This window comes from Dermacentor albipictus, chromosome 1 (genome assembly GCF_038994185.2).
Source record: "Dermacentor albipictus isolate Rhodes 1998 colony chromosome 1, USDA_Dalb.pri_finalv2, whole genome shotgun sequence".
Classification (NCBI taxonomy): Eukaryota; Metazoa; Arthropoda; class Arachnida; order Ixodida; family Ixodidae; genus Dermacentor; species Dermacentor albipictus.
In genome coordinates, this window is record NC_091821.1 from 12,809,750 (window position 1) to 12,820,195 (window position 10,446).

The 10,446-nt window shown below is 44.7% G+C and overlaps 1 protein-coding gene across 5 annotated transcripts; it reads left to right on the forward strand.

The window, feature by feature from the left end:
* The first annotated feature begins 965 nt into the window (after window positions 1-965).
* Window positions 966-8,755, forward strand: LOC139060194 (uncharacterized). Of its 5 annotated transcripts, XM_070539158.1 has the most exons (12): window positions 966-5,660; window positions 5,806-5,896; window positions 6,237-6,420; window positions 6,735-6,911; window positions 7,136-7,204; window positions 7,268-7,375; window positions 7,461-7,517; window positions 7,601-7,639; window positions 7,705-7,916; window positions 8,207-8,366; window positions 8,439-8,529; window positions 8,659-8,755. In XM_070539158.1, the coding sequence occupies exons 2-12, from the start codon at window positions 5,894-5,896 to the stop codon at window positions 8,699-8,701; spliced, it is 1,143 nt and encodes a 380-aa protein (XP_070395259.1). In that variant the 5' UTR covers window positions 966-5,660; window positions 5,806-5,893; the 3' UTR covers window positions 8,702-8,755. The 5 variants fall into 5 exon arrangements, with proteins under 5 accessions (XP_070395259.1, XP_070395256.1, XP_070395258.1 ...); XM_070539155.1 differs by having other exon boundaries at window positions 5,806-6,420; XM_070539157.1 differs by lacking the exon at window positions 5,806-5,896 and having other exon boundaries at window positions 8,439-8,561.
* Window positions 8,756-10,446: the final 1,691 nt, after the last annotated feature.

Genomic DNA, 10,446 nt, shown 5'->3' on the forward strand with positions numbered 1-10,446 from the left:
TGCAGCGGCCAGAGTCGCAAGGCACACAAATGTTTGCAGGTACAGCACGACCACACGTGTTAACACATGCGTGAGTAGTACATGCGCCACTGCACATTTCTGCACTTGCGACTTCTCGAGCCGTTGACTGCTGGCTGCCGGTGCGAGATCCAAAGTCCTCGAATAGCATCTTTGTCTCCAGCGACGCTCTCTTTCGCGTATAAGGCTTCTCCTTAAGCCTAAGCATGTTGGCACCTGTGCAGAAAGCACATTTCAACACCCAAACGAATTAAAAAAGAAATAAGACGTAGCTGTCATACCTTATTAGCTGCAGGAGCAGGAGACTTTGGCAGGCACGGAAAGTGACAAACGAATCAACACACGTCCGCTGTTCCGCTGCCCTTGAAACAATCGCACAATGAAAGACGCCGTGACAACGATGGCTAGGCTTGGATTGGATCACTGCAAGGCTTCTGCTTTGCAAAGGGCCTATAACGCATCAACGTGCATCTACGCAAACTTAAATAAATTTTTAAAGTATTTTATTATTACACAGTGAAATATTTACTTATTTTGGAAATATTCGTTGTTCGATTTTCGCGTTTTGTGTTTCTGCTAAGGCTTTTGGCACTTTAAGGGCAGAAAATTATAGCCTCTGAGATTACTGTTACTACATGGCGGCTGTGACGTACTGTAGCTTTCGTATACTCGCTTTCAGCGCACGCGGGCACCAAAAGCATAGCCTTTGAGATTTGTTTTTGTTGCCTGGCGAGGGCCAATGCTCCGTCGCGCACAAGCGATAGTGCCATCGCCAGCACCATGGGTGATATATATATATATATATATATATATATATATATATATATATATATATATATATATATATATATATATATAAAGAACTTGAGTGGTGCTACAAGGTAAACAGAACAAGTATTTAATTTCGACAGTTTCGATCGGTGGACCGATCTTCATCAGGGTTTACAAAAAAATGGCAGTTCGGCCGTGGTAGGGAAGACACCAGACCGGGTACCCGGTCGTTCTTACATACATCAAACCGAGAGGAACAGTTGTGACAGTGATTGATTTTCGGCGCCTTGGCAGATTTACAGCGGCCTTTGGCAGCTATGCAGGGCAGTTAGAGGAAGGCGGAGTCACATGTATGTAGAGCAAGGAGGTAAGTGAGGAAAAAAAAAGAAAACGGAAAGAAAAAGAAAAAATCACACAGGAGGAGGGAGACGTAAAACGGAGAGGGAGGGGGGCGGGAAGTAGCGGCAGCTAGGTTCCCGTGCGCCCGAGGCAAGGAGGGAGAAAGCGGTCGCTCCGCAGCTCCAGTGCGTGGGCTGCCGTTGTAGCGGGAGCGGGTGGCGGGGGACACAATAGAGAAGGGGCCCAGAAGGAAGACAGAAGAGCGGCAACTTGTAGAAAGAAACACAGTGTCACAGTACAAATATACAAGGCACGGCCCGTTCCGGCAGCTTTGTGGTCCAGCTACGGTGCGACAAAAAGAAAAAAAAAATAGTTCCAAAAAATGCATGGGATTCGCAACGCAAGTGCGCCCATGGGCTTAGATTTAGGGCGTCGAGTTAAATAGCCTCCTTGTGGTCCAGTTTTTGAACGTTGTTTAACAGACGACTGACATCAAGTCAGCACGTGCGTATTTCAGGAAGGGCAATAGGTCACTTAGAATGACACTTCAGTGGCAGGGTCCAGGAAACTGAATTTATTGGTTTTCCGCTCGCCCCCTTGAGGCGTATGCGGAGGGGTGAGTAAGCAGTGAATAGCCAGCGTCTCAATTTTACAGTACATAGCATGTATTCGCGTTTCCCATGCACTTTCACGGCATATCTCGGAGGCACGTCATCCGCCCCGGACTCTCATTAATTCCTTTAGTGTACGTTCCAAATTTATGGATGAAAAAAGATTCTCTCTGCTCGCGTGCACGGGTGTGTTGGAAACCAGATTGCAAGAGCACAACGCTCACGCGTTCAAAGTAGTGATCTGGCAGCCGAACGTGCCTGGAGAAGGGTGCAATTGGGGAGACTTTTCACATGCGCGCGGTGATTGTTAAACCGTAGGCGGAAAGGGATCTCTGTTTGGCCGATATATATTCCTGCTTACACACCTCGCATCGAATTTTGTACACGACGTTACTGGAATCACAGTCAAGATTTTCGGTAATTTTATATACGAAGGGCGAGTTCGATGCTTCAGCCGTGTCTGCTGTTGTCATGTGACGGCATACCTTGCAACGAGGTTTCCCACACGGTCGACAGCCCTCGGGCGTGTTTGACTTCTGTGTCCTCGCCCTGACTAACAAATCCCTTAAATTTTTGTTTCTTCTATACACAACCCGAGGCGGCTGCTTGAAGATAGTAGCGAGTCGGATGCTCTAGCGTTTCATGATATTAAAATGGCGGGTGAGAATCCATGGCATTGACCCGCGGAGCACCGGTGGTGTATGTGAGGACCAAGTTTCGATCTGATTGTGTATTGGTATTGCTAACCTTTTCTCCCATTATCTGTGCGCGATCTAAGCTGCGGGCGCGTTCAATGGCATCGTCTACTATTTTTGGAGGATATTTTTGGCGTATGAGAGCAGATTTCAGTTCCTCCGCGTGTCGCTCAAATTGCGCAGATTGGGAACAGACTCTTCTGTATCTGTGGGCCTGGGAGTAGGGAATGCCTATTTTGCAGTGATGGGGGTGGCTACTATAAAAATGCAGATATTGCCGACGATCTGTTGGCTTTTTGTATAGGGACGGGGAAATGCGACCGCCACTCAGTGACAGAGTGACGTCGAGGAAGTGAATACTATTTTGGGAGAAGTTGTGCGTAAAGCAGATTGACGGGTGCAGAGAATTGAAATTGGAAATGAAGTCTAAGAGACTTTGTTCATTGTCGGCCCACACAAAGAAAATGTCATCCAGGAATAGCTTATAAAATATTGGTTTTACGGCCGAGTTTGCGAGGAAGGGTATTTCTAAAGATGCCATAAAGATATTTGCATAATTTGGCGCCATCTTCGTTCCCATGGCGGTTCCACTGATTTGCAAATAATGCTTGTCCTCGAACTCAAAGTGATTATATTTCAGTACTAGATTTAAAAGAGTCGCAACTGTGTCTTTATCTAATTGTCTAGGTTGGCTGGAGCCAGCGTAAGCTGAAACTACGGAAGCTATGCCCTCGGCGTGAGGTATGAATTGGTGTACAAAGATGCGACATCCAGTGACCAAGTAACCCCCCGCCGGTACCGTCAGGTTTGATACCTCCCGAAGGAAATGATTTGTGTCTTTAATGTACGAGGGAAATGAAGATGGGATGTCCTTAATGAGACTGTCAATAAAGCTGGATATTTTCTCAGTCACTGTTCCATCACTGGAAACGATAGGCCGACCGGGATTGTTTATTTTGTGGATTTTGGGTAGTAGGTAGAAACGGCCGGGGCCAGAGTTTCTTGGTATCAATGCTTTGAGCGTCTTATCGGTTATCTGCCCTGCCTTGCGTAGAGTGGTTAGGGCGTCCTTTATTTCGCTTTCAAATTTCTGGGTAGGATTGCTTGGGAGTTCTCTGTAAAATTTAGAGTTTCCCAGTTGACGGAAACCTTCGGCTATGTAAACATTCCGGTCAAGTACCACCACTGCACCACCCTTGTCCGCTGGCTTAATGACAATTGTCTGATCATCACGTAGAGTTCGCAGTGCCTGCTCTTCCTCTTTTGAGAGGTTGCTGCGGATGGGACGATGCCTCTCGTACTCTTTTATAATGTCTTTTTGAACCGCACAAATATACATGTCCAAGTATTTGTCGCGTGCCTCGCCAGGTGTCCATGATTTTTCGGAGAGTTCAGGTAGCTGGTCAAGACACCCTTCTGTAGTTTTTCGATCATAAAAGTACTCCCGTAGTCGCAAATTTCTCGCGAAGTCATCCAAATCTTGAAACAATTGAAACTCGTTCATCCTTCCTGACGCCGGACAAAAAGTTAGACCTTTCGAAAGGAGATTTAGTTGCGCACTCGACAATGGGCTACTCGACAAGTTTATGACATTTGAGGCGTTGCCCACCGTCTCGTGCTTTTTTCCACTGATTACTTCAGAACAATCGGTCGCCTCGGAGTCAGGGTTTTGGCTTTGAGAATCAGCTCTGATGGCCGTTGGGATATTGTCACGCTCCCGTTTCTTTCTTTGTTGTTCTTGGACATTGAAATTTTTCCTTCCCTCGTACTTTACCAGTTCCAGCACTTGCAATTCAGTGAGCTTTGACTGACACAACAGAAGCTGCTCCTCGTTTTTAAGTTGCGATGCTCTACGCACACTATGTTGTGCCACCAGACGAGTGAGCCCAAGCGAGCTAGGTCTCCCGTAGTATAGCCGTATATCCCGTATATATATATATATATATATATATATACGGAATCATACCTCATACACAAGTTTAATTGCCTACACCCGACAGGAATTGATTTGGCACGCGGCAACTTAGAATCTTTAAAAGCTGTAACTTAAATCTGAAACTCTCATATCATCAACCAATACACAAAACACATTAGGCCACGAGCCAACTTTAATTCTTAACCTCATCTACTCTTCCATTTCGAAAAAAATTTTTCCTGCCTACTACTCAATTTAATGTACTCTTTCAGGTTTTTACGTCTATACCAACTGTACGATCCCCTTCTTCCATGTACACTTGCCCCCGCCCGCTTCTGCGTGCGTTACCCTCCTGTTTGTTATACCGGTTTCGGCCCCCCTCTCCCTTCCCTCCCCCCTTTTTTTATCTTTTTTTTTAAACCCCCTCGACAACACATTCGGAAGTCAATATGCCTTTTTCGGCGCCTCAACCCAGAGTATCGCCATCTCTGGATGCCGCCGTAACGACACCTACGTTAAGCGCGTGGGGCAGTGCCCCTTGAAAGACCATGCCGCTGCCTGCAGTCACACCATACATTGCACCGCAGACGAAACGACGTCGCCACCTTAACTATTTCAAAATTACTCGGCGTATTACTACTATGCTACTCAAGTCACTTTCAGGAGGAATGAACGTTTATTTTAAGAAACAGCGAGAAAGTGTCCTTTCTTCGCCCTAGGTGGGCGGCTCTCTCAGTCCAGAAAGCCGTTGGCTAATGCTGCAGCCCGGGCCCGGTCCACCAGACTTCGCTGATCGTCCAGGCTCTGTGCCTTTAACATTGCCTACTCATGTTTTTTTTCTTGTGTGTGTGTGTGTGTGGCCGTTCTAATGCCTCAAAAACATGCCGCCAACGACTCCCCCTGAGTACCTCCTAACCTTTCGCATCTCCAACACGCCCCCAAGCCCCCGTATTTCTTAAAGATCTCATTTTTCTCTTTCTTTTTCTTTCACTACCCCCCTTTTTTTGCGCCGCCCATTACCCCACCCCCTTTCCCCCTTTTTCCCCTTTTTTCTGCTTCTATTTCTTTTCTTTTCTCCCCGCGTGCCCACTCTCACGCTCTCATCCTCTCGTCTTGAGAATGAAGCTCACAGACGTCGGACGACAGCGCTTGTTTCCTCTTGTAATCGCTCTCTTTAAAACCAGCCGCCAGCGACAACTTCCGCATGTGACGTCACTGCACTAACCCTTTAAAACTAACACGCCGACGATGACGAGGCCGCCTTTGACGAAGATAGGTCCTCCTGTAGAAACGTTGGCCAGCCTGTCTGAGGTACGTTATCCCTGTTTACAAACTTTATACCACTATATATATATATATATATATATATATATATATATATATATATATATATATATATATATATATGTAGCGCTTCTTTTTTTTCTGTGCGCTTGCTACCTTTGTACGCGTATAGATATTTACTTCGTCTGTCCCGGCGCCCAATTCAAACCTGAGCTCGGAGCGTGGTCGGCGCGGTCACTTAATTTGAAGTTTGCCAGAGCATGGTAAGTGCATCTATGCTTAGTGGTCCTTATATTAATATTTATGCAAAGCGCTGCCGTTATTTGTACTATTTATTACCCTTCGTTGATGGGCTAGCCGGCGCACGTGCGTCTATCCTTTGTAGCCTTGCATGTCACCGGGTGGGGGGCTCATGTCTTTGAGCAAATAAATTATTATTATTTAACCTGTCGCGCTGCAGCTAATCCGCCTTGACAACGATTAGCGTGCATGTGGCCCGGCCTGTCTGGGATGGTGTAGAGCGATAGCTGAAATAGTGTACCTTTTTTTTAAATGTATAGTTGGGTTTTTTGTTTTAATATGCGCGTGGTGGCATCATTTCAGATGTATGCAATTGTGGAGTTTACTGCTACAGAGGAAGTGGAGGTTGTGCCTTGCACGTGGGTAAATGGTGACAAATGTCTGTGGCCAAAAGTGCCATCAGATAGAGCCACAAGAATGGTTCGACGCGCAGCAAAACCAGATGCGGGATTCCTCTCATATGATGCGCTCGTGAAAGGTGTATTCCGTGAGTATTCCCTTGACTATTATGTGTACTGTCACTATAAATTCAAACGCCAGTTACGAAGTTATATTGCATTAATTGCTTTGTTCGGTTTACAAATTTACCTGCATATGTGCATGCCAGTGGGTTATTTCACTCTAAAATTTTTACTTTGAACTGCTCCATGCATGTTTAGAAACAGCCTCCAAAGCCATTGCACGTAGCAGTCGTTGTCATCACTTTACTGTCCGCGCTTCAATTAATTTATGTTGATGGTATACATGTGATCGTGTGCATAGTTTCGGCCTTCTAACTATTGTCAATGCACTATACCTCAGACACATATGAAGATGGCCGTGCAAAGTTGGAAGAGGCCCGGTTCAGGTCCGATTTATCGGAATCTGATGGCGGTGGAAAGCGGAAGAGAATTAGACCTTTGCGCTACAGTTCGGAATCTGATTCCGATGATGACCTTCCGCGCGCCCCCTTGCAGCTTTCCATGCAGCACAAGACACGTAAGACTTTTGTTTTCGTATTTTACCTTGGTCAAGTTGCTACTTTCAGTGGCACTAGTGTGTGGAAAAGTGATTGCCAGGTGGTGCACTACATAAGGATCCAGTAACATGAGTAACTTAGAAAATTTTAAATGGTGGCCCTGAGCTTATAAAATTCGCATATTTTTTGTTGGCAGACCATTTGGTGGTTGTTTTCAATGTGAGGTTTCATTGGTTTTGTTCAGCTTGCAGAGTCCCAAAAAAGCGCAGAATGGAGCCTCTGCAAGGAAATTCAGAGATGACGTCACTGCCAGGTAGCATATCAGCTCATTGCCAGCTAGGTGTCGTTTGATTGCACTGACCCTCTCTTTCTGCAGGTTCTAGTCGGGAGACACCCGCTCTTCCTTTCGAAAATCGGAATGAGGACGAAGTCGGCCTAATTAGGGATTGTGTGGCTGTGGCTGAGGTGGCGCAACAGTCCCAAGGTAAAAAGGTTTTCCCAATTTCATGTCATTTTGTTCTGTCTTGCTTGCACACGTTCAGAACCGAGTTGCATAACAAACACTGCAGCTATTATTGCAGGAGCTGAGAGTCAGCAGCATTTGGATGCCAGCCCCAGTGCCAATTGTAAAACTCACTTTGCCTATTTCTCACAGTTCCAACACACTTTTGGGGTGCTTGCTCATTAATCGCTGTGTTGCACTTTCCAGGTTGTCGACAAACCTCGGGGACAGCCCTGAGCAGTGCTGGTAAGTTTTCGAACAGCAGTACTCTGGCTTACTTTACTTGTTTAATGCTGTTTTCCCTCTTACAGAGTTTCAGCGGCGGGTTATAAACAGTTTAAATATCGTGAGGCACAATCAGGCTGAAATTATACAGATGCTGACAGTAGCCCTACAAAGAAATAGTCCTCCAGGTGCAGAAACTTCAAACACTCCTGAGCCAGTGCTGCGCTGCCCACTGGACAGTGTGCGAGAAGTCCTTGATTTCAATGAAGAACTGACTGAAGGAAAAAGTGAAGCTCTGGTATGGTTCAGTAAGACATTTCGTTTCAGATGCTAGCGTCTCGGTTTTGCTGAATATTTGCATATGTACAACCTGTTTCAAAAAAGTGTGCCAGTGAATGACCAACTTTGCTCCACTTGTTTCAGTGCATACAATTTTCGTCTTGTTTGCATTCACAGATACATGTGCTCAGTGGCCCTGGCATTTGCATCTGTGTAAACCCATTTCACTGCCACACCGACATCTCAGAAGATATGCTATGTACTTGCATGTTAGCTGAGAGTTACATACACATCCTAAATTTCTTCCAGGTTCTGGACCTTATGGGCTATGGAACAAGAACCCTGAACACAACTATTAAGTCAATGATGGCTTATATAATGAGTGATCAGGCTGCGTCGGAATTTAGTATGGACGGCCGCAAAGGCAAGGTTCGATTTAGGGACCTGAAGCTCGTCAAAGTTCTGTTCTGTAAGTGTACATCTTCACATCTGGTAGAAATTGACTGTTTCTTGAAACTTAAGGCGCGCCCATTTCTTTTAGCGGCTGCTCGGCGGACACGCCACCACAAAGACTGCACGGTAGACGACGTGCTCTACCACATAAAGGAGTGGCTGCGCAGGGCAAAAGAAAGGTGTGCAGCCACTGCTAAGAAAGACTGAAAGTGTATGTGAAATGGTTTTCTTGAGTAAACATTTGGCAGCTAGAGGTTGAAGCTAACGCTTAAAATGGAGTTTAATTATTACTTGTCTGTTTATTTCAGTTGCTGTACAGAAACCAGACGCTACTTCCGTGCAGGACCATGATGGTGCTTAATTAGCTTACAAAAGTGGAAAATAAAGTCTTGTTGAATTGTGGAATGTTTTCCTTGATTTTTACTAAAGCTTTACTAGACCTGTTTGGCTGCACATAGTGATTGAGGATTCAAAATGAAACAAAATAAGAATTCTCCACTTGTAGCATGCAATTGTATAATTATATGCAAATTTGAACACAGGAAACTACTTCCTGTTTTAAGAAAAAAACATGCCAAAAAATGCACGCAGGAATACAAGACTAGAAAGAGGCTGGACAGACAGGAACCAGCCTCATTCCCGTCTTGTGTACGTTTCCTACGTGCGTCTTTCCATTTTTTTTTTGAAGTCGCTTCAAATGGGCGCTTATCTATTCTGCTAGTCATCCACAAGCATTTTTTGAAAGCAAACTTCATTTATATGACCCACTGATAGAAAAGAAACGTATTATAATACTACGATGTTAAAATGGGCAAATTATATATCAAGTTGGAAATATATTTATTTTGCCTTTGCAAAGCGTAGACTGTGTCTGACAGAGAATAAAAACAAGCAAACATAATATGAACAATTTTCCGGCAATATTTTCATGTTAGTTTACATAATTATGTTAGCTAGTGTATATATCCTGGACATGCCTATTTACGGACAGCCAGCGGACGTTCAAAACTGGATGTCCCATGGACATCCCATTGGGATGTCCTTCGGACATCCAAACAGGATATGGACTTCTCCTGTACGTCCCACGGACGTCCATGTTGGATATCCGAATGGACGGACGTTGGGACTTATGGCGGACGTCCCACGGATATCCGTGGTTACTTGGGGTCTGTTAACATTTTAGGTAAGTCATTGTTGAAAAAAGACCATTTGGCATTGCGGACAGCATGTAAGTATTCACTCTCAGCAGTGTAATATTTGTCCCATGAAGTTGGGCTTGCTTTCAGCTTGGCACTACGAAAAAGTATTTTTTCTTATTTTCCAACCTCTCTAAATTGTTATTGAACCAGGGGTTCTGATGATTCGCACGGAATGTTAGTTTCGGAATATTCTTGTTTGCTAGTTCATTCATTTTATTTCTAAACAGTTCCCAGTTGTCTTGAACAGATCGTTCATTGAATGAGGTTTCAAAGACTGCAAAAAAAGTGCATAATTCTTCATTTATAGCTTCAAAATTTGCTTTTTCATACAGGTTGATAGTTTTGCTGGAAAGAACACGGGGTGCTGGGGCAAAGTCAAATGTGGCATAAATTACACTGTGGTCGCTGACAGGACGAAGGTAGGTAATTACCGATGATAATGTCTCTGGGGTCAGTAAGTATAAGGTCCAAAATGTTTGCGCAGTCGCGCGTTACGCGTGTTGGCTCTGAGATAAGCTGTGCTAAGTTAAAATTCAAACAGAGTCGATGAAATCCTTCGCCTCTGTGTTATTTATTGTGGAAGTTAGGTTATTCCAATCAATAATGGGAAAGTTGAAATCACCGAACAGAAGGATATGAGCGTTAGGATGGCTTACTGTAATCTGGCATAAAGTACTGTTAAGTTCTGGTGTGAAGTTTGGATTACTGGTAGGTGGCCTGTAGCACACACCTAGAAGGACATATCGAGGGGAAGAGCGAATAAGAAGCCATAATATTTCTAAGTTGGAAGAAATAATACAAGATAATTCACGACTACAAGCAATAAGAACGCCAACCCCGCATGCCCCTTGATGCTCGCATCGATAAACATCGAAGTTTGGCAAGTCTTGGACTACT